Source organism: Pongo pygmaeus, chromosome 22 (assembly GCF_028885625.2).
Source record: "Pongo pygmaeus isolate AG05252 chromosome 22, NHGRI_mPonPyg2-v2.0_pri, whole genome shotgun sequence".
Taxonomy (NCBI): Eukaryota; Metazoa; Chordata; class Mammalia; order Primates; family Hominidae; genus Pongo; species Pongo pygmaeus.
In genome coordinates this window covers 58,156,176-58,180,946 of record NC_072395.2, presented here as the reverse complement: position 1 = coordinate 58,180,946, position 24,771 = coordinate 58,156,176, and the positions used below count along the sequence as shown (strand labels likewise).

Here is a 24,771-nt window from a genome sequence, read left to right as displayed (position 1 = left end):
AGCCCGCTTTCACCCCCAGGGAGGGAGCAGCCAGGGGCGGCACACTGTGCTCAGACATGGCCACAGAAGTGCGTGGTGGGGGAATTCTGCCTGCCGAGGAATATACGCAGACTTGAGTGTGCATCTGCCGTGGCAGTGGCCTCACACTCTTCCACTGCCACCAGAACAGGAGCAGTGCTGAGAAAGCAGAACTGACCCACGGGGATGCACTTGTCTGATAGGGCAGGTGGGCAGAAGGTTGACAGAAACCTGAAATCATGAGACTTCCTGACAAGGGTGTCTTTTCTCACTCTGGCACTGACGGAGCCAGGAACCTTGGCAGCCTGAGGGTGGATGGGTGGGAGCCACTTCTGAGACTAATGCAGGGTCCCACGAGGTCGTGCAGGTGGGGGTTGCTCCTGTATTACACCCACCTCTGGCGCTCATGCCTGCATGTGCTCCCCTGCCACTGAGAGGCCAGGCATGTTCAGGTCACGTGGCTTTGCATGTGTGACATCCATGATGCAATAGGAAACCCTAATTCTTAACAAGTGTCTTGAAATGGTTCACAAGAGTCTTGAAAAAGTTCATAGAAAATGCTTATTAGGAAAAAGAACTCATGGATTTCAAAATTTTTTGGCACCAAAATAAACTTGTACTAACTTGCTGAAACATGTCTGAATAGGATCTAGTTTGAGGCACTAAGAAGATTAAGACATCTGTTTGAAAAGCGCTCCTATCAGAGCTACATGACTTCTGCTAAAACTGAAGCAAGAACAAACATCAAATAGGAGATAAAAATAGCTTTTACAAAGACAATCCTGAAGAAAATGCATAATCCAAAAAAAAAAAAAAAAAAAGGCTACCAAGAGGCAGAAGGGGCCCAGTCAAAGCACAGACTGACTGGCCAAAGCACAGGCCATGGCAGCATTTTGGGGATGCTCAAGGCGTTTTGCTTGTTGGGTTCACGTGGAGGGCCAAAGGATGGTAACATCTGCTTATGATGACAGTGTTTCAAGAAAGTGAGCAAAAGCTTTAGCAGAAAACCCCCTGGGGAAGCTCCGCCAGAGACCTTCACCATGACAAAGCGCCTATTCATTCCTCTCATCAAACAAGGGCAACTGTGTGAGGGTTTCGATAGGAAATCATGAGCCATCCACCTTATGGTGGTTGCAAATCCACCTCATTTGGCTCCTTCTGACTTCTTTTTGTTTCCTAATCTCAAAAATTCCTTAAGGGGCACCCTTAAGGAATTTTTCTTCAGTTAATAATGTAAGAAAGACTGCACTGACATGGTTAAACTTCCAAGACATTCAGTTCTTTTTTTCGAGACAGAGTCTCACTCTTGTTGCCAGGCTGGAGTGTGTGGCGTGATCTCGGCTCGCTGCAACCTCCGCCTTCTGGGTTCAAGCGATTCTCCTGCCTCTGCCTCCCGAGTAGCTGGGACTACAGGCATGTGCCACCATGCCCAGCTGGTTTTTGTATTTTTAGTAGAGATGGGGTTTCACCATGTTGGCCAGGATGGTCTCAATCTCCTGACTTCATGATCCTCCCACTTCGGCCTTCCAAAGTGTTGGGATTACAGGCGTGAGCCACTGCGCCCAGCCACCATTCAGTTCTTTAGGGACAATCTAAATGGCTAGGATCAGCACTTACAAAAATGTCTTGAATTTGATGGAGCTTATGTTGAGAAATAAAGTTTATATCTTTAAAAATTTTTTTATCTTTTAACTTTATGAACTTTTTGAAGTACCCTTATACTTGTTTTCTTGCTGTGTTTAAACTATCTCATCTTAACTAATCACAGGCTGATTTTGCAGGGTTGAAAGTTTTTAAAAAAATACTTGCATAACTCAGAATTGAATACATGTATCTGCATTTATATATTGAGCTTGATAATTCATATCACATGGATGTTATAGGCCACCAAAATCAAAACTAATTTAGGATATGAATCTTTAGAACATGCTTAGAACATGGGCAGACTCATATTCTGAACCCAGACACTGAACTGTCAAGCCCACTGGCCAGAAGCAGCACACTGCACTCTCAGATGACTCAGTACAACTCACTTCATGCCCTGTGGAGGCCACCTCCACCCTGTCACCATGCTCACTTGCTTTCAATGACCATTTACCCTCCCTTGGAGAGATATTAAAATCCAGATGACAGTTTACTACCAGACAGTTTACTGTTCAGAGTAAGGAACCCAGGCAGAGTGTAGCAGATCCCCTGAATTGAGAGTCAAGGGAAACCAAGTCAGCCAGATTTCATAACACAGAGTACTGGAAGGAAGAGACATGCAGAGAGAGTGAGCCCTGGAGATACGCAGAGGGTATCCCTGAATATCCTGTGGAGCACTGATCAGAGTACACATGTTACTCAAGGCTGGGAAACAGCCTCCTGAGAGAATCAGAGGGAAAAGTGCCTGACATTCACATATAGAAGATACAGACATAAAGATATAAAAAGGCCTAAGCCAGATTTCTAGAGATGAAAACTACAATGTATTAGATAAAAAATACACTTGATGGGACTAACCACAGAATAGAAACTGCAGAAGAAAAGATTAGTGAACTTAAAGACACAGTAACAGAAACTATCAAAAATGAAACACAAAGAGAGAAAAAAAGAACAGAAAATCAGTGATATGGGGCAGGTTTAGGTAGGGTGAAATATGTGTAATTAGATTTCATGACGGTGAGGAGAGACAAGGGGGAACACAAAATATATCTGAAGAAAGATGAATAAAAAATTTCCAAATTTCATGAAACCAACAAACCCATGGATTAAAGAATTTCCATGAATCCCAAGCACAAGAAATATGAATAAAACTATACCAAAGCACAACAGAACAAATTGTTCAACACTAGTATTAAGAGAAAATCTTAAGCAAACCCAGAGCAAAAAACACACAGAGGAATAAAGATAACAACACATTTCTTACTGGAAACAATGCAAACAAGAAGTCAGGGAAGCAATGTCTTTAAAGTGCTTAAAGGAGAAAAAGGACCCTGCCATTCCAGCAGAAATATATTTGTACAGCAAAATATACTTCAAAATGAAAGCAAAATACTTTCCCAGACATACCAAAGCTGAAATAATTCATCATCAGAAGACTTGTGCTACAAGGAATGTAAAAGGAAGTCCTCCAGCCAGAAGAAAAAATGATACCAAAATGGAAATCCAGATCTATACAAAGGAATGAAGAGCCCTGGAAATGATAGCTACATGGATAAATATACAAGAGTTTTTTTTCTTATTATTTAAATTCCTTTAAAAGATAATTATTAAGATGAAAATAATAATAATAAGATGTGGATTTTTTTAACATATGCAAAAGTGTCTGAAAACAATACCACAAAAGTTGGGAATGGAAAACCGGAAGTATCCTGTTGTAAGGTTCTTTTACTATATGTGAAGTAGTACTATAAACCCTAAAAACCACCACCAAATTAACAAAAGTCACAGCTCAGAAGTCAAGAAGGAGTCAAAATGGAATCATCAAACACACTCAATTAAGGCAAAAGCAGTAAGAAAATGAGGAAAAAGTGAACAAAGAACATATGAAACATGCAGAAAATAAGTAGCAAGATGAAATTTAAACCTAATAATATCAATAATCACAATAAATGTAAATGGTCTAAGTACCTCAGTGAAAAGGCAGAGATTGTCCATGGTGGGAGAGAGAAGCAAGATCCAAATATATAAATATAAATAAATATATGCCTATAAGAAACATATTTTTAAGACAAAGTACTTTAATATAAAGGGATAGAAGATACACTGTGCTAACACTAATCAAAAGAAAGTTGAAGAGGTTATATTAATCTCAAAGCAAATTTCAGAACAAACCTATTACCAGAAATAAAGAGGGTCCTCATATAATGGTAAAGGAGGTCAGTTTATTAAGATAAACCAACAATCCTAAATTTTTATGCATCTAATCACAGAGCTACAAAATACAGGAAGTAAAAACTCTAAAAAAGGGGAAGAAATAGATAATGTACAATTATAACTAAGAGATTTTCAATCCTGCCTCTCAATAACTGATAGACCAAGTAGAAGATTGGTAAGAATATAAAAGAAAATAAATAGTATAATCAAACAACTTGGCCTAACCAACATTTACAGATCACTCTACCCCAAAGTGGCAGATATACATTCTTTCAAGTTTTGTAGAACACTTATAAAGATAGATCATATTCTGGTCCATAAAACCAAGTCTAATAAATTTAAAATGACTGAAGTCATTAAATGAAACTAAAAAACCAACAACAGAAAGATCTCTGTAAAATCCCTAGTATTTTGAAACTAAATAGCAAGAGTTCTAAATAAACCAAGGGACGAAGTATTTTAATATAAGTGAAAATGAAAACATAACATATCATAATTTTTAAATGCTACAAAAGCAGTAAAAAGGGTCTTAAAACAATGACCTCAGCCAGCACCTTAAAAAACTACAAAAAGATGGGCAATTGAAACACCAGGTAAGCAGAAAAAAAAGAAATAATTAAAATCAGAGTAAAAATTATTGAAATATAAAACAAAGGACAAAAATCGCTGAACCTAAAAGTTGGCACTTAGAGATGAACAGAATTGAAAAACTTCTAGCGAGACTGATCAGAAAAAAACAAGAGAAGATACAAATCATCAATATAAGGGATAAGATGATATCATTAGAGATATCACAGATATTAAAATGAATATTCTGAATGCTTTTATGCCAATATATTAGACAAATTAGATGAAATGGACAAATTCCCTGAAAGACAAATTACTGAAGCTTACTCAAGAAAAAAGATAAAAACAGATAACATGAATAGTCCTAAATCTATTATAGAAAAATAAATTGTAGGTAGAATTTTCTCACAAAGCAAACTTCAGGCCCAATAGTTTCACTGGTGAATTTAACCATATATTTAAAGAAATAATACCAAATCCAAACAAACTCTTCCAGAAAACTGAAGAGAAAGAAATGCACCCCAACTCATTTTATACCTGACAAAGACATTAAACTAAAATGACAGACCAATATCCCTACAGACAAATATAAATACAAAAATTCTAAGTGAAATTTTAGCAAACTGAATCAACAATATATAAAAAGAATAGCACATAATAACCATATAACGTTTATCCCAAGATGCAAAGTTGGTTTAATTTTTTTTTTAATGTCACCACTAGCAAACTGAAAAATGAACTAAATGCTCATCTCATTTTTTGTTGTTGTTGTTTCAGATGGGGTCTCACTACATTGCCCAGGATGGCCTCAAACTCCAGGGCTCAAGTGATCCTCCTGCCTTAGTTCCCAAGTAGCTGGGACTATAGGCCCAAGTCACTGCAATGAAAATAGTCATCTAAGAGCAGAAAAAAAGCATCTGACAAAATCCAACATACATTCTTGATTAAAAACGCTTAGTAAGCTATAAATAGAAAAAAATGTCTTAAGCTGATAAAAACATCTGTAAAAAACCTACAGCAGCCAGATATGGTGGATCATTCCTATAATCTCAGCACTTTGGAAGACTGAGGCAGGCGGGTTGCTTGAGGCCAGGAGTTCAAGACCAATCTGGGCAACATAGGAAGACACTGTCTCTATAAAAAATTTAAAAATGAACCAGGCATGGTGGCATGCACCTGTAGTCCCAGCTACTCAGGAGGGTGAGACAGGAGGATCACTTGAGCCCAGGAGTTTCAGGTTACAATGAGCTATGATCACGTTACTGCACTCCAGCCTGGGTGAAAGAGTGAGACCTTGTCTCTAAAACAAAAAACAACAATAAAAAACCCTACAGCCAACATCATACCTCACGGTGAAAGACTGAATGTGTTCCCCCAAGATGACATGTAAGAGAAGGGTGTCTGCTGTCATCACTTCTACTCAACATTGTATTGGAGGTCCTAACTAGTGCAATAAGGATGTAGAACTGATGAGTGGACTATAAAATTGTTATGGAAATACAAAAAGGACCTAAGCAGCCAAGACAACTTTGAAAAAGTACAAAGTTGGAAGACTAACTCTACCTGACCTCAAAACTTATAATAAAACTATAGTAATCGTGACAATGTAATACTGGCCTTTAGACAAAGAGATTAAAGGCAAACAACAGAGTCCAGAAATAGACCCACATGTATATATACATGCCAGCTGATTTTTGACAAGGGCGCAAAGGCAATTCCATGAAGAAATGAGGAACCTTTCGCTAAATGGTGCTAAATCAACTGGATATCTTACATGCCAAAAAATGAACTTCAGTTCATACTTCATACCCTACACAAACATGAACTCAAGTGAAATATAGTCTTAAATGTAAAAACTGCAACTGTAAAATTTCTAAGAATAAAATATAAGAAGAAATCTTTGTAGCACTGACTTAGGCAAATATTTCTTAGATATAATATCAAAAGCATGATCCATCAAAGAAAATTTTTTATAAATTAGATTTTGTCAAAATTAAAATTATGTGGTTTGTATAAGACACTATGAAGAGAATTAAAAGACAAGCCACTGATTGGGAGAAAGCATTTTTCAAATCATATACCTGATAAAGGATCTGTATCTAGAAAATATAAACAACTCTCAAAACCCAGTAATAAGATGTTAAATAACTCAGTAAAATGTGCATAAGTTTTGAACAGTTTATTGAAGAAGGCACAGGGATGGCAAATCAGCATGTGAAAGGGCATTCAACTTCATTAGTCATCAGAGCAATGCAAATTAAAACCACAATGGAATATCACTAAACACCTGCTAAAATGTCTAAAACAAACGCTTGTACTATGTGCTGGCATATAAGTGACAGAACTACAACTCTCGTACACTAGTGGTGGTAATGCAAAAATGGTACAACCATTTTGGAAAACACGTTAATAGTTTTCTAAAAAGTTCAACATACACCTATCTTATGATTCAGCCATTCCACTCCTAGGTATCTAATAAGGGAAATGGAAGTAAGCGCCCAAAGATTTATACAGAAATGTTCTCAGCAGCTTTATAATATTAAAAGACTGCAGACAACCTAAATATCCATCAATATTTCGAGGGATAAACAAATTGTGGTTTATCCACACAGTGCAATGCTACTTAGCAATGAAAAGGAATGAACTATGGATAAACCCAACAACACAGATCAATCTCAAAGTGATTAAGCTGAGTGAAATAAGCTAGACCAAAACGGTGCAAACCTTATGATGCCACTTATGTAAAATCCCAGAAAAGGAAAACTCATCTAAGAGACAGACGGTACATCCTGGGGATGGGAATGGGGATCGGGGAGAGGGAGGGATTAGGAAGGAGTACTAAGACGATTTTGAAGTGGATAAGTATACTCATTATTTTGGTGATGGCTGCACAGACCTAAACACAGGCCAAAAGTATCAAATTGTAGACTTTAAATATGCAGTTTATCACATGCCAATTACACCTCAATAAAGTTGTGAAAAGACATTAAAGATAATTTAAAAATAAAAAAATTGTTCTCATTAAAAAAATAACATTTGCTCACTGTGGACAATTCCAAAAATTCACACAAACCTTAGAAAATAAAATGAAAGCTATAAAACCCAGAGACAGCCACTACATATTTTGTAGTTCTTAAGCAGATATGTTCAGTAGAATCAGATATGAAGGTTTAAACAATAAGCACACTGAATCCTACCTCTGAGATTCTGATTCGGTAGGTTTTGGGCAAGACCCTGGCCACTGTCTTAAAAAAAAAAAATGGAAAAAAAAATCCTTCATAAGTCTTTTTTTTTTTTTTTTTTTTTTTTAAGAAAAAGGGTCTTGCTCTGTCATCCAGGCTGGTATGCAGTGGCACGATCATAGCTCACTGCAACCTTGAACTCCTGGGCTCAAGCAATCCTCTCAACTCTACAGGCTCATGCCACCACACCCAGCTAATTTTTTTTTTTTTTTTAACAGATAGGTTCTTGCTATGTTGCCCAGCATGGTCTCCTGGCCTCAAGTGATCCTCCCATCTCAGCCTCCCAAAGCACTGGAATTAAAGGTATGAGCCACCATGCCTGGCTGAGTAATTCTTAAAGACTCTATAGATTCTTAAACCCTCCCAAAACAATCTTTCCTTCCTAGATGAGCTTTGCCGTTTGAATGCATATTCTTTTAGTGTATACACACATATGCATGTGTGAGCATACATATCCATGAACACATGCTGCCTTCTGTAAAGCACTGAGATGTTATGGATCCCTTCTGATAACCTTCTCATGGATAAACTATACTAATAGGTATAAAATGAAACTACACTTAGGTTCCTGGGCATATTGCTAAATTTGATTTTATAGTATTTCATTTAGGAGTCTTGCATCTATAGTCATAGGTAATTCTGTGGTTTTTCTTTTTATTTGCGTTTTGTCCAGTTCTGGTATTTGGATTAGGTCAATTGCTCTTTTCTACGGCCTGGAAAGTTTACCGAGAGGTAGAATTACATGTTCTTTGACAGATTAAACCATCTGTGACTTTGTTGGAAGGTAATTTGTGGACAACCTTTTCAATGTCTTCTCTGGAAATTTCCTTTGCTATATATTGTATTTCTTTTTGGGTTAACTTTGATAATTTACATCTTCTTATTTTTTCTTTGTTGCTGTTGACAGTTTCAAATTTATAAGTATCGGTATCGGAGTTGAACAAAGAATTCTTTTGAAATCTTGATACATTCCAGGACCCCCACTGGATGCCTGAAACCACAGATAGTACCAAATCCTATATAGCTATGTTTTCTTTCTATACATATACACCTATGATAAAGTTTAATTTATAAATAGGAATAAGAGATTGACAACAATAACTAATATTAAAATAGAACAATTATAAGAATATACTGTAGTCAAAGTTATGTGAATGTGCTCTTTCTCTCTAAGTGCTATAGTATTTTCCGACCTTGGTTGGCCTCCTGAAGAGGGAAACTGCAATGAGGAGTGGGACTGTACCCTCCTCCACATCTGCAGATAACCCTCAATTTCCACTTCGTTACTTTTGTTTTATCTGACATTAGATTAGATAGCCCTGGCAGTGGTAGATCTGTTTTAATGTTCTTTGAAGTCAATGTCTCTCTTAGTTTTACTATTTTTTTTTCTTTTGAGACGGCAGGCTGAAGTGCAGTGGCACGATCTTGGCTCACTGCAACCTCCCCTCTTGGGTTCAAGCAATTCTCCTGCCTCAGCCTCCTGAGTAGCTGGGATTACAGGCGCCCACTACTGTGCCCAGCTAATTTTTGTATTTTTAGTAGAGACGGGGTTTCACCATGTTGACCAGGCTGGTCTCGAAATCCTGACCTCAGGTGACCCGCCTGCCTCAGCCCCGCAAAGTGCTGGGATTACAGATGTGAGCCACCACGCCTGGACAGTTTTACTAATCTTAATCTTTTTTCCTCTTTCCTATATCATTCATTTCCTTCCTCCTCCCCTCTCTCTGTCTCACTTCTATTTCCTTGCTTCTTCCTGTATTTCCTCTTTAGCTTTGTTGTGCTTTCCCTCCCAATTTTGGAAAAGAAAAGCTTAGTTCACTTATTTTTTTCTATTCATTCAAGGCCATGATCTCCTAAGGGTAAGTGGGGCTCCAATTCACCATTTTTGATATGTGTATTCTAAATAGTCAGTAGTTTAAGTTCTGGTTTCTTGTCTGATCTAATAATTAGACAAGTTTTTGCTTTTTTAACATTTTAAAAGTGACAGACTTTGCAGGAGAAACAGTGCTGACACCACCACCAAGCCTGGCTCCTCAGTACACCCCTCCAAGCACAAACTTACACTGGAGTCTCTTTGTTCTGCTTCTCAAGAGTTGTTCAAAATCATGCCTTAGTTTTTTGTTTGCTTCATGTCTGAGCCATTCCTTTCCTGAATAGCTTTTTTATGTTCCCTGGAGTTTCCACTCTCCTTTACTTTTTTTTTTTTTGTCCACAAAAGAAGTATTTGCTTTCACCCTACCATTCAGAGCATTCAGCTTCTCAGTTAGGCTATTCATTAAAAATAAATTCACCTTCTTCTAAAAACATTATTTTTAGTGTTGTCTAATATGAATCTCTATTTTAATTTGGAAATTATTTTTCAGGCTTGCTGTGAATTATCCTTTTCAATTGTACTTTGGATTTATAAGGTATTCTTTCTTAAATTCAAGTTTTCCCTTTCTTAGATGTCTTTTTCATTTTGCTAGAGTATCCTCAAGTCATTTTGTTTCCTCCAAAAGTGTATGTCCTCTGAATCCCTGACTATCTAAAAATTATCACTTTGTCCCAATGCTTGATTAACATTTGGTTGGGTAGGAAATTCTACAATAAAAATATTTTCTCTTTAGAACCAGAAAGTCATCTCATCACTCCGTTCTGACTTCCAGTGTCCTGATAAGGGTTATATAAATCTGTAACATATTGCAGGTAACTTAGAAGCTTTTAGGATCTTCTCTTTGTCCTTGGTGTTCTGAAACTGCAAACGGATGTGCTGGGCATGGACTTTTCTCATTAATCCTGCTCAGTAGTCAGTGCATCCACTTAATTCCAATATTTGTGTTTTCCCCTGTACTGAGGAATTTTCTTCTGTTATTTCCTCCTCCCTACTTCCTATGTTTGAAATGCTATTAAATAAACATTGGGCCTTCTGAATAACTTTCCACATCTCTGAAGGCTTTTCTCATAATTCTGCCTTTCTGTTCCAAGTTATCTGAGACTTATTTGACTTCATCGTCCCCCTGCCCTCATCAGAGCAAAAGCTCCACGAGGTTTTGCTCGTCCTGTTCACTGCAAAATCCCAACACCCAGAACCATGTCCACTGCACGCTCAAAAAATACTGAATATTTTCTAGACCTTCAAATTAATATTTGATTTAGTATGTTACTAAATAACATACTAATAAGATTTATCATTACTTCTCTTCTGTTTTCTAAATTGTTTCTTTCTCTCAGCTGTTCTATTTTCTCATATAGATCTTTCTCTTTTGTGTTATTTTCCTCATAAGTTTGATAATCCAAGTTTGTAAGTAAAATATTTTTATTCAATACAAGTAGCTGGCACAGTTTCTTCTGCTTGTTTCTTTGATGTGCATTCAATTCTGCAGAAGGTCTGAAGGAAAACAATCAGCCAAGACCATGTCCTCATGCCAAGAACTCAGAACTCCAGCACCGCCCTTCCCTGGCTGTCGGGGTGGTCAGGTGTGCCCTAACCACACACAGGGCTGGGCTGGCCTCATCACAGGCACTGGTAGGAGCCTCATGTCTTCCTGAGGTCACTGTTCCTGCATTTACTGATTGCTCCTGGGGTGGTTTTTACCACACGCTCAGGTTTCTCCTGTGGCACAGTTTTGCCAGTGGAACTGAGGTCTTCCGTGTTACCAGCACACCTGCCCTACCTCCAGCACCGCCTGCATGTTCTGAGTTCCTGCAGGTCCCTGAGCTGTCACTCTGTAGAGGCAGCAGCCCCAGGGGCATGTTCAAGGCCACACCTTTCAAGCAGACAGAATCAGGAAGGATTTCTTTTGTGGGGGAATGGCTAGAAGAGAGGGTATCCACTTAAACCGTTGGGGAATCTCTGACCATAATGGAATTGAATCTTTCATAAACAAATGGATAACGCTTATATTATCTTCCTTTGCAATTCCATTACTTCTCATCAAAATAAAGGATTACTGTTGAATGATACTTAAACCTTAGAATTACAATATTTTTCACTAAAACTAAATGATTAACAAAAAGTATAAGATCCCAATAGTACAAAATATTTTTTATATTTTAAGTTAAATCAAGTCCCATCTTGAAACAAAAATGGAGGAAATAAGGCAAAAAGAAAATAGCCCGAGCTTCCAATACTAACTATATGCTTTTTCTGGGGCAGAAAGCCCCTAAATGGTCATAAGTGCATACTTCTATGAGTCCCTGAAGCCAATGCAGTGTGGGGGCTGACACGAGTGAGATGCTTACCTTTCCAGGCTGCAAAGAGGGAACTAGGGTAATGAGTTAATCCCAGGCCGTGGTGCAGAAACCAATAAAAGCAAGAACAACTTGGCTGGTAATGCGAATCCCTCTGTTGTTGTAAATTAAGTGTGCTGAATCAGAACTTCTAAAGCAAAAATACAGAGAAACTGTGAATTGGCCTAATAACTGCTACAATTAAAAAACTCAGAAGAGCTGGCACTGATGTTTTTTCTTATTTCTACCCTAAAGGTATTTTCCAATAGGTTCCTCATATAGTAGGGTAATCAAAAATGAATGATATACATAATGATTAATAGATATTTTAGGGTTATTATGGGTTCATGTTATAGAAACTATCAGACATTCATTAGTGGATCAAGGAAAATGTGTACTTACAATCTCAACTGAAAGTGGCCTTTATTCTGCAAATAAGAAAGAGTCAAGACCTGGGCATGAGTTACAGTATAAGGAAAACTGTGCACAGCACCCCCCAGTGAGGATGATACAGGCCATGCAACACAGGAAGGAGCCTCTGAGCCCCTCTGGGTCCAAGACCAACCTGCCATTTAAGCTGAGAGAAGAGCACCTTTGAGCCTTTCACAGTGATCGTCTTAAGAAGGGCAGCCCTTGAGCTGACAGAGAAATAAACACAATCCATTAGAATCCGTACAGAGCAAGATGGCTGGGTTCTCCTGACCCTTCCAACACATTCCCCAGGGCTGCTCTCAGGCTTTCTCTGCCAGCTCGGACGTGCCTTGTCCTGGTTGTCCACTAACCCCAGCCAGGTGCTGAGGGCTTTACACAGAGGACCTCTGGCCACATAACATTCCTTTCTCAAAGGAGACCTCGGGGTTTTAAAACACCAGCTGTGGAAAGAGCCTCAGAGCTGTGGTCCTGAGTGAGGTGGGCTCATGTCCAGACAGCTGCATGGGCAGGAGATGCTAACTGGACATGGATGAAGGGGTGCAGTAGGTGGAGTGGGGCTGAGAGGCTCACAGTGATCCTGCTAGCTCCTCCTTTTCCTGAAGCAGCTCCTGGGGGAGCCCCAAGGCACTCTCGTGCACTGTCTTCGTCCATAGGAGGCAAGGCTTGGGGTGGTCAAAGGTGGGATGTGGGTTCAAGCTGTACTTATCCTATGGACAGTGGAACATGGCTGTGAGCTGCAAGCCCTGTGGTGTCTGCTGGCTGCGGCTGCTTCCACTGTGAAGGGTGACAGCAGGCCCGGCCCAAAGGGCTGCAGTGTGGATTCAGGGGTGCATGTAAGAATCTGGCTCCCGACCTGAGCACATGCATGCCCGAGAGATGGCCTGAGGATGGCAGTCAGTGAAGTATAACTATTATTATTTTTAAAAACCTTCAAAAGTGTCATTGATAAAATAGGTAACTGTACTGTACCATTACAGTCATCCGCACAGAGAATTTAAAAACAAGCAAACTGCACTCCGTAGGATCTCGAGTTTAGAAGACACCTGGAGATCACGTGGGTTAATCCTTTCAGCCAGATCCCCTGTCACCGTGTCCATAACAACAGTGTCCATCCAATTCCAACCTGAACGCTTCCAGTCAGGGGAGCTCAATTCCTTTCAGGAAACTCTTTTCTAGACAGTTCCAATCACTAGAACGTTGTTCTCTCAGTATGCAAAAGGAGAACTGAAAACCCAACAGACATGAGGAGTCCCAAATGCAGCCACTGAAAACCCAACAGAGATGAGGAGCCCCAAATAGAGTCACTCTCCCAGAAAGGAGAACTAGAGCAAGAGAGGGAGCCGTGTGGCGGCCACGGTGCAGGGAAGTGGGCTAGGCATGAGCTCCTGGGGAGCCTGCTCTGCGGGAAAAACAGTTCACTCCTGAGATGGTGACAGAGAAGTCAGGCATTCTCTTAGAAGGCAGTACAGTCAAAAAAGCACATCAGATGAGAGGAGAGACACTGGTCGCAGGCCTGTGACTTCTGCTCAGCAGCACTTTCAGGGACAACAGAGAGGGTAGAGAAGATGCTTCTAGCAGAAGTGACAGGACAGAAGGAAACTTCTCAGAAGTGAAGACTCAACAATCCAGATCAGAGGGTTCAGGGTAGTAAGTAGGAAAGAAACTCCAACAAACCAGCCACACACCTAGGCTTAATCTGTTGAAATTCCTGAATTTTAAGGAAAATAGATAAATGTAACGCTATAGGAGAGAAAACAAGGGGGTACCTTCTAGAAAGGAAAGAAACTCAAATTGGCTCTGTGACAAAGGGTGACCATGGAGGGGTGGTGTGGAGGTCTTGACGTGTCCTTGGGGGAAGGGCAGAGCCCAGACATCTGCAGTCCCCAGTCCACCTGGCGCACAGACGAGGGCCAGGTAACGTCAAGATCCAGGGCCCCACCCACACAGGACTTTTCTCCAAAAATCAAACAAAAACAACCAACCAAGAAATCACCCTGTCACCCCAATTAAGGATGTATTCCAGCAAAGTGAAAAATAAGTCTGGATGTGGAGTTAAGGGCAGGGGCACTGGCTACAGAAAACTGGTTAGAAGAAAAACCAGGAGCTCTTACATTTTCATCTAAACAATTGTTGATCATGTGGCTGTGTGACTCATTAAGAAAGGCTTTTAAAGAAAAAGCACAATATTAAATGAATTTCTAAAACTCAAGATGATGTCATCAGAATATACGAAGATGAGGATGGGAAGAGTGTGGAATAAAAATGAGCCCAATATTTCAGCTTTTCCCAAGTTTGGACCTTTACAAATATTAATTCTTGATGCCAACATTTTTTCAAAGTGATTTAAACATATTTGTTTTAAAAAATTGGGGTAACCACTGGTCAGAATAGAAATAAAATTTAGAACTTCCCACCAGTGGGAAGAAAGGGGAAAGACAATTTAATCAGTCCAGCAAAAGTAAAGGGGAGGAAAACAGAAAGTAAACTGGAAAGAAAAATTGTCAGATGAAAAGAATGATTCTGTACTTGGAGCCAAGCTTGGTGGTCGTTCTCTTCTACAATGACTTATGGCACGTTCACTCCTCCTAGAAACCAGGGCAAGGAGGAAACTGACATTACTGACACCTCTTTTCCACAACCCCGATGCCTGCTCTTACCTGGAGAATATGCATACACACACACACACACTCTCTCTCTCTCATACTCACACTCATGCACACGCACACACACATGCACACACTCATATGCACACAAACACTCACATGCACACACTGTCACACGCACTCACACACTCACACGCGCGCGCACACACACACACACACACACTTTCACACACTCTCACAGTGATGTTCCTTCTCTCTCACTCCAGCCAGGGCCTCATTAAACCAGCTTCCCTTGCTCTTCCTGCCCATAATGTCGAATGCTCTCGGGTGGACAGCAGCTCGGCAGGCATCTGCCTTCTTCCTGCCACACACCTGGGCCTGCTGCCAGCCCCCTCGGGTCCCTGTGCTGTCCTCCCAGAGATACCTAAATGCAAGCTGTTCACGAGGACCCTACCCCATCATGCGGCCTTGTTTGTTAACGTTTCATGCCAACGTTCAACATGAAAAGCGGCAGGATAGGGAGCCTTGTCTGCCGAGCCCAGAGCAGGCTGTCTGTCAACAAGGTCCCCACAGCCACCGCATGAGGCATTTGGGCACCTGCTCCTTCTGGGGTTCTCTTAGTGAGCCGTGGACAACAAACTGGGCCAGTTGAGGAGCTCACACTCAGGGGATCAATGGACATAAATTAGAAGCTGGAACTGTCCTGAAACTTGCAAGTGCTGGATGTGAAACTCATTTGAGAGAAAGTCTGAGAAAGCTTGAGAGACTTCTGCTTCCACAGTGCTAAGCAAGGGTACAAAGTGTGCATACCCACAAAGGCAAAAGTGTCACAGCTTGGCACCAAGAACCTTTCTGAAAGTAAAACTAGTGTTCAGGCTGAAATGAAAATTAAATTCTTCTCACTTTAATCCTGACAGCATTTTTTTTTAAAAGAAAGAAACACCCTATCCCTACATTTTTACTTTGATTTGCACACGGTTTCAGGTAATCTTTTCTTTGTATTCATTTATGTCCATTTTTGTTCCTCCCTAAAGACACTACAATTCACTAGGCGCCGTCATACCTTGCTCTCTTTTTAACACGGGAATGACCTTTATAATAAAATGTGAGGTGACAAAGTGTAACAAACACGACGTGAGCTGTGATGCACAGTGCAGACGCACAGCAGGGGGGCCAACGTCCTGATAGCTCCTCTGTCCAGCTCACTTGTTAAATGTAAGACTTTTCTTTTAATAAAATTTTGAGAGCTTTGCTTTGGGACCCATTTTTAAAGAGTGTGACCTCCCAAATCTATTAAGACATCAGCATTTGCCTCTCCAGATTTTTCTTACTTGGTTCCTTTTGTCTCCAGTAACACCCACAGCATTACTTGCCTTCGACTTCAATTGTGAGCAGAAGCATCTGCCTCCCATCCTGCTCCACCCTCTGGCTCACCTAATCTCCTGCTGCACTGTCCTGATTCACAGGAGTCCTTGTCCCTCTGGCTCACCTAATCTCCTGCTGCACTGTCCTGATTCACAGGAGTCCTTGTCCCTCTGGCTCACCTAATCTCCTGCTGCACTGTCCTGATTCACAGGAGTCCTTGTCCCTCTGGCTCACCTAATCTCCTGCTGCACTGTCCTGATTCACAGGAGTCCTTGTCCCTCTGGCTCACCTAATCTCCTGCTGCACTGTCCTGATTCACAGGAGTCCTTGTCCCTCTGGCTCACCTAATCTCCTGCTACACTGTCCTGCTGATTCACAGGAGTCCTTGTCCCTCTGGCTCACCTAATCTCCTGCTACACTGTCCTGATTCACAGGAGTCCTTGTCCCTCTGGCTCACCTAATCTCCTGCTACACTGTCCTGATTCACAGGAGTCCTTGTCTAAAGGTGTCTTCTCCAAAGCTACTTGCTTTGCTGATCTGAACTCTCTTCAGGGAAACAACAACAAAAACCCATTTCCAAAATAAAGCATTTACCAAAAATAAGATATTTCAAATAGTTTGCATTTTGAAATAGACTTTGATGCTAGAGTGACATTGTTTACTGGCTCAGCATTTGAGTAAGGTTCTACCTCCTGGAGCTTGAGTGGTGTTATTTTCACAGGACAGTGGCACATTTGTCCAAAAGGGTTGCAAGGGGTGCCCGGTCCATCCCTACCACTGGGCGTATGAAGAACCCAAGACACAGAAGCTGCCAAGCAGGCATAGCTGATGCAGGGGCAGCCTCATGGCTCCAACCCAGGCTCTCTCTGCTGCTGCTGAATCAGCTCGGCACAGCTCACTGCAGCGGGGACCAGGGGAGGGGTTTGGTAATGTGCTTTAGGCTATTAAGATTAGAGATGATGGAGGCCAGGCACGGTGGCTCACGCCTGTAATCCTAGCACTTTGAGAGGCTGAGGCGGACAGATCACCTGAGGTCAGGAATTCAAGACCAGCCTGGTCAACATGGTGAAACCCTGTCTCTACTAAAAATACAAAAATTAGCTGGGCGTGGTGGCACACGCCTGTAATCCCAGCTACTTGGGAGGCTGAGGCAGGACAATTGCTTGAACCTGGGAAGTGGAGGTTGCAGTGAGCCAAGATTGCGCCACCGCACTCCAGCCTGGGCGATAGAGCAAGACTCTGTCTCAAAAAAAAAAAAATCAGAGAAGATATTGAGGAGGAAAGGATAAACAGCAGCATCAGTAACTTTGAAGTCTCTATCTTGCAGACACTATCTTTCAAGGTCTTTTAACAGATATAGATGCTTTTCACATAAGTGAAATATGATAAAAATACACTGACTTTTATAAATGAGCTCTACTTTCAATATCTTAGAAAATTTCTTTAGCAAAATGATTCTGTCTTTGCAGATTTTAGTTATGGATGAGATATTGCTTAGACAGCACTATTCAACAAGGCCCTAATTAACAACTATTTTTGAATATCACCTATGCATCCCATATTCCACATGCAATGTTTTAAGTATCTATGCATATGAAAGATGAGTGACAGCTAAAATTAAAGCACTCTTCGCTCAAGTACAGAAGATAGAGAGCAAAGAGGGAAATTTTCTGAATCATGAGAAATTCACACACCAATACACAACAAAATACTTCAAAAGACATTGATGCTACAATTTCAACCTACCTACCATCAAGTTTTATCTGTCTATTTTGTTTTTCTTAAAACACAACGGTTAAGTTAGGGAGCTGTAAAATTTAACTAAAGACAACTGTTTTTCCCCCATCCCTGCCTCCTTCATGTGCTCTGACAGGCATGCTTTCAAATAAAATTCCACACTGCTTTTTCTCAAATTAAAGGCGTGCTAGTTGCCAAGCACTAGAAAACAAGGCAGCGCACACACACAAGCACACACACACACCCCAAAATAAACATGTTTCAGGTTAGGATTATGGTTTTAGTTTTGAGCTTTTAAAAAAGTAGTAAAATTATATGTTTAAAAAGATAAAAATACCTTAACTGTGTCCTTTTAAATAAAGGTGAGCTTAGAAGTTAGGACCTTTGAATTCAAAAGCTCCTGTTCACTTTACTGTTAGCCACTGAAATTCTAAAAAAAGAAAAAAGAAAACCAGCAATGAAGGGAATCGAGGGTAGGTGCAGACACCAGGGAGACAGCCTCTGCCTGCCATTGGCACCCCTGGTTCCACCTGTCACCACCTCTCGGAGCCAACAGGGCCTCTCCAGGGAGCCCGGGGCAGGCTCTAGGCAGCTCATCACTGTGGACGACACCCTGGTGGTTCCAAGACAGCGTAAACGGCCCGGAGACCTGGCTCAGGGTTAGTCTGGGAAAGCCAATGCTGACATAATTGTCAGTGTCTGTGAGTCTCTGCTGCTGAGACAGGAATGAATACAGTGCCTGAGTGAGAGGAAAATAGACAGGTGCCCAGCCCAGTCATAATTTCATTCTTTTCATTTTTCATTTCTTTCTTTCTTTTTTTTTTTTTTAAAGACAGGGTCTCACTCTGTTGCCCAGGCTGGAGTGCAGTGGTACAATCTTGGCTCACTGCAATCTTGACCTCCTGGGCTCAGGTGATCCTCCCACCTCAGCCTCCCAAGTAGCTGGGACCACAGGCGTGCCCCACCTCATCTGGCTGATTTTTTTGTATTTTTTGTAGGGATGGGGTTTTGCCATTTTTCTCAGGCTGGTCTTGAACTTCTGGGCTCAAGCAATCCACTAGCCTTGGCCTCCCGAAGTGTTGAGATGACAGGTGTGAGCCCATCAATTCTTCTATGAATGGCTAGGTTTGTGATCAGTAAAAGAGATTAATCTTATGGAGAGACTCACTTAAAAGGCCCTAGAGACAAGGCCCGAAGAGACCCAGAAGTATCACCTTGGGTCCCTTTAGAAGGACTCTGATGTTCTTTTGATAGCCACAGAGCAGCGCAGGTGGTGTTTTTTTCATTCATGAGGATGAAAACATTGCAAAATCAAGACAGAGATTAAATCAGCACACTCTAGAGATACTTGCCACTGAGCAAAGGCTTGTTGAGGGTGTAGAGAGGTGGCAGGTCCTCTATGTTGGAGATCCGCTGGTACATGGCCCTGGAAAGGTGGTCCCCGTGGTAGAGGCTGCCCAGGATGATGCTCGAGAAGTAAATGGGCTCCACGAAAATGCTAAGCAGGGATCCCTGGATGCCCACCACGTTCCAGCTGAAGGGAGAAGAAAGCACAGTCTTCAGGGAGCTCGGACTCAGTGCCGACACGGCCCAGCCCAAGCCTGCGTCGTTACAGGGATGCACTGGCAATTCTGCAGGATCCCAACCGACGAAGGAGCGCAACAAAAAGTCATAGACTGATTTAGCAGCTCATGATCACAAAGACAAAAATCTACTTAAAAGTTATTTTACACTGTGATTGTTTTTACCATTACGTTTTCCCACAATTAATGAGCCACATATGTTTCTTGTGAGAAATTTGTGGGAAATATCAGAAAGGAAATTACATATTTATTTTATTATAGCAGGTCCCCTTATCTGAGGTTTCACTTTCAGAGGTTTCAGTGACTCACTGTCAACCGTGATCTGAAGATATTAAATGAACAATTCCAGAAATAAACACTTGCAGACTTTAAATTGTATGCCGTTCTGAGGAGTGTGATGAAATCTTGTGCTGTCCAGCCCGGGATGTGAACCATCCACGTTGCAGATGCCACCGGCCCATTAGCAGTCACCTTGGTGACAAGACTGATGGTCACAGCATCACAGTGCTTGTGTTCAAGTCACTCTTATTTTATTATTAGTGACTGTTAATCTCTTACTGTGTCTAATCATAAATTAAACTTTATATAGGAAGGTACTTACAGGAAAAATACCAGCACGTACAGGGTTCAGTACTATCTACAGTTTCAGGAGTCTACTGGGGGTCTTGAGACACATCTACGGAGAAGCGGAGACCACTATACTTATTAAAAAAGGACAGCTCTTCAAGAGGTCCTTCAAAACATTAAACTGCTTATTTCCTGTTCTCTGCAAGTGACAATGGCACAGAATGCATAGGCAGGTAGGGTGTGGGGATTTACAGCGACTGCACGTGTGCAGCTGACATGCATGACACCAATTATGCATGCCAATGGCAACTTAGGTATTCATTATCAGCTCCAACACACACATGCCTTCACAATATGCCTGTTCTCTCTTTCTGAGCCCCACAAACAGCAGAGATGCTCTGCTCAGCCTGGGAGTTGCTGTGTCTGGAGCACCCTTTGCTGGGCGCTACATACACAGGGTGTGAGGTACTGGGGGGAGACACAGCCCAGGAGGTAAACAATAATGCAATGAAAAGACAAATGAAGAACCATAAATTGAGGTAAAATCAATTTGGGAGAAAGGGCAGGGTTCTGTGAAAAAGAAAAAGGGGTGTATGTACTTGAAGGAATGCTCCTGGGGTGACCCTGAAGCTTAGCCCCAAAGGAGGGGGCTGTGAGGCTGAGGGAGGAACGCATGTCCCAGCCTGGGGGGCAGGGGACACAGGACAGCAGCAAGGGCAACCAGGGCAGAGGGGCAGGGCAGGGGCCCCTGAGCAGCCAGGAGCTTGATGAGGGAGGGGGCGGTATTCAGAGGACAGAGAGAGGCCTCTGGAGTGGCCCAGTCTGATTTCATGGCAGTGTCTTGGGGGAGGGGCTGGCGAGTGTGCATTTTATGAAGCGGCGTCAGCAGCGTGGCACACACTGCAGGGGAAGGTGCTCAGCAGTGCGGGTCAGAAATGAGGGCTGACTGGGCAGTGTGGGGACAGGGCGGCCAGGGAAGATGAGAAACATTCGGGCTTAGATCTGCGGATGTGGCAGGACTTGAGACTGGAGCAGGCTGACTGACGCCCAGACTGGAACCAGCCTTCATATATCCCCCCTCTGTCACTCACTCCACGGCACAGCCTCTGCCTGACAATGCCCACAGTTGTATTTGGAGGCCTGAAGTCTCAGGGCCACTCCATGCCCCCTCAAGAGCCTAGTGGGGCAGAGCTGACAAGTGGGGTAGGCAGCACAGAACAAACAGCCACCAACCTCACCTGTTTAAGCCGCATTCTGGATATGCTCCAGCACTGACCTCCAGCTGCTCAGTCCCCACTCTGGGGTCACCCTCACCCTGCTCATGCCTGTCACAGCAGTCATCAGCAGATCACCTGGGATCCACTTTTGGAAGAGATATAGGACCTGACTTCTGGCCACTGCTAGGCCATGGGTCAAGTCACGCCACCCTGTCTGTGTCATGGCGCCCTCTCCTAAGGGGAAGCCGGTGCCTGCCCCAAGCCCTCTCCTCTTGACCCCTGTGAACACGTGGGCCAGCACAGGCCATTCCTTGGCACAAAACAGTCCAGTGGCTCCCAAGAAAATGCCGGCAGTCCTCCGGCCAGATCCCCCAGCCCTGTCACCTCTCACCCTGAACCTGTCCCCAAGCTTCTGGCCACCCTCAGGGACCTCCTTGCTGCTTGCCCAAAGCTTCTGTCCACAGGTCCACCAGCTGGAACACCAAACCCAGCGGCAGCCATGGCTGCCCCAACTTTAGGTCCCTGTACAAAAGCCCTTCTGAGGGAGGCCTCCCTTCCCAGCCACTCAAGCCTTTTGCTTACCTGCTGCCTGAGACCTCCCTTCCCTGCCGCCCAAGCCCTCCATCCCCATTCTGACCTCCACATAATTTACAGATCCATGTTGGACTCTCTGCTCCCATCCTACCCCAGTGCAGGAAGAGGTTTCTGTCTGCTGTCTTTACTGACCTATCCCAGCACTTACAATATGTACCTGGCACATACAGAAGATCAATATGTGTCGAATGGACAAATCCTCCAATTCCTATGACACGTTCCTTCCACCTTCCAAAATGGAAATGAAAATGAAGGTTTCCCTAACTTACAGAAAAAGCATGAAATGATTCAATACCTCTAAGAAACACAGGCCCCTTTCTTCTACAGATTAGAAGCCTCTATGGACTCAGAGCATCTTTAAGCTGAATTCAGTCTTCTGGGCAAACTTTAAAGCAGTGATCCTTCAGAAACCTTCATTTGTTAGGAGTCATTAATTCTGAACACATGCTTTGTAAGAGAATTCCAGGAGTGTCTACAGCTCTGCAGAGGCCCTGGGTGGGAAATGGTGTGGCACCAGCTTCCACCAATGCACCTCACAAAGGACAGCTGGGACAAATTTCATCAGGATGAAATCGCCTAGCGCCAGTGAGAGGGTGTCAGACACAGTCAGTGTCCATGCAAGTAAAACAAGTAAAGCTCTGCAAAGACTGCAGGCACGACATCTCCTAGAGATACCCACTACATGTCCACAGCCACCTGTCCTGCGGACCCCATGGGAGGTACCCACTCACAGCGTGCCATGAAGTGTGTTTGGCTGACACCCAAGGAACCTACAGGTGTCCCCACTCTCACAGCATGGCCTCCGGCTCAGTGCACCCAGGTCTAGGCATCTGTGCCTGGCCTTCTTCGTCTTTCATTTTCCTTGTGCCATTTCTTTAGGAACAGAGTCCAGACTGCTATCATCTGATCTGTCCGCTGATTCAGTAAAGGGCCTGGCCTGAGACTGAGCTGCAGACAGATGTCGGCCAGACCACACAGGGCAGAACTACTATGACCCAAACCACAGCCTCCACAGCACTCAGCCCAGTCAGCCAGGCTTTCAGGAAGGACTACAGCTTCCTAGTGGTTGCCCCACGCTCACCCCTTCCTCCTTCCAACCCAGGACCAGCCAGAGATGCCCCTGGGTTCTTCAAGCAGCTGCACGGGAGGCCACCTTCTGCAGAGCCCACCTTGGCTTCCCCTACCTCCATCAGAACATACCCAAAGCCTCCCTTTTTCCCTACAATAAAGCCATCCCCCTTCCTGTGCCTGCCTTTGAGTCTGCCCAACACACACAGTGGTCTGGCCCCCTTGCCATAGCCGACTCCGAATAGACAGGCTGCTGGTCCTCCTCTGGATGGTCTTGTTTGTTCCCACAGCTGTGTGCAGCTGAGGACACAGGCCGAGGTCATCTGAACCAAGACTCTCGTTCCTTCCCACGGCTCCCACGCCAACATAATCACCATAGGGTGGCCAACCCCATGGGAGCCTCTCACCCCACGGTCTTGTGGACAACTCTCTGGGGCTGCATTCACCGCCAAACTGCCTGCCAGCGGGATGGACACCCTGGTGACCTCCAGTGGCAGTGCCGTGGCTCCCACCCCACCCCCAGCCTACTACGGCCCTGGGCCCTCTGCCTGCCACTGTGCCCTGTGTAAGGGGAACAGTTCAGCCTCACCCAGCCCCATCCACCTGGCCCTCCAAGGTGGCTGCTCCCCACTCTCCACTCTCCCAGAGTAGGGACACAGCTGCAGCCAACTGGCATCATTTTGGCCACCAGGGCTCTTTCTGGGCAACTTTTCCGGCCATTTGCTATTTCTTGACCCGCCCATGCGAGGTTCTATCAGCTTGTGCTTGTTTCTTCCTTGAGGTAAAGTCTAATTACTATATAATAAAAGGCTTGGATCTTAAGGGTTCAGGTCCACGAGCCCCGACTTCTGCATTTATGTGTGTGACATCCCCATGCCCCAGCAAGGATCCTCCAAATGGATGGCTTTGTGCTATGCAGGTGCAGGAATCAGCTTGTAACCAAGTCGAATCCTTTGTTGGTCACATGAGACATCAGAAATCTCTTCCCAATATGTGGCTTTTCTTTTCCAAATGTGGGTTATAGTAAATAATTCCTGAAATTTTAATTTAGTCAAATTTATTCACTTTTCTTTATAATTTGGGTTTTCTGTGCCTTACTGAAGAACCCTGCAACTGCCAGGCACTGCTCTGCATACTCAGGTCCTTAACTGTCCTGGCATGTGCTTTATGGACAGTGTATGGCGGGCTGCTTCTCTGCACAGACAGCCTGTTTCTCCAGGACTGGGCGTTGGCTGCTTTGTCCATCTCTTCTGTGAGCACCACGTCTAGCACAGACTGCTGGCTGCAGCCCTGCCTTCCTTCCCTTCCTCCTACACGACAGAGCCCCCAGTTCTCTTCCAGGTGGCTGAGTGTGTAAGCCCGGCCACCCCAGCTGCCCCATAGCGAGTGGAGCCCTGTGCCTGAGCTCTGGATGATGAGCTGAGCTGGCTGAAGTGTCCCTGTGCCTGGAATTCAGACTGGGTGCTCAGGGATTTGGTCAGCTCTAGGGATTATGAAGACCCTGAAGTCAGAAGAGACCTCTTAGATAGTGCAGGACAAAGAGGCATCAGGTTCCAGACCATGGAGCCACCAGAGCATCTCTGGGCCACCTATTTTTGGACTTAATTTTCTGTGAGAGAGACAAGCCTCCATCTAGTTTACATTTTCTTTTAAACACGGGCAGGCCTGATCACCAGTGCTGCCCCATGGGTCTGCAGGTCTTTTCAGATTG

The 24,771-nt window shown here is 43.3% G+C and overlaps 1 protein-coding gene across 24 annotated transcripts in view; it reads right to left on the bottom strand.

Moving 5' to 3' along the window:
• Positions 1-24,771, bottom strand: part of ADARB1 (adenosine deaminase RNA specific B1) — a 154,929-nt gene that overhangs the window by 6,070 nt on the left and 124,088 nt on the right. For 21 of the 24 annotated variants that reach the window (XM_063659773.1, XM_063659766.1, XM_063659779.1 and 18 more), the window contains one exon: positions 19,384-19,565. The exons of the other annotated variants lie outside the window; for them this stretch is intronic. In XM_063659773.1, the coding sequence (XP_063515843.1) occupies positions 19,384-19,565 (182 nt within the window). The remainder of the gene's footprint in view (positions 1-19,383; positions 19,566-24,771) is intronic. 24 annotated transcript variants of the gene reach the window in all.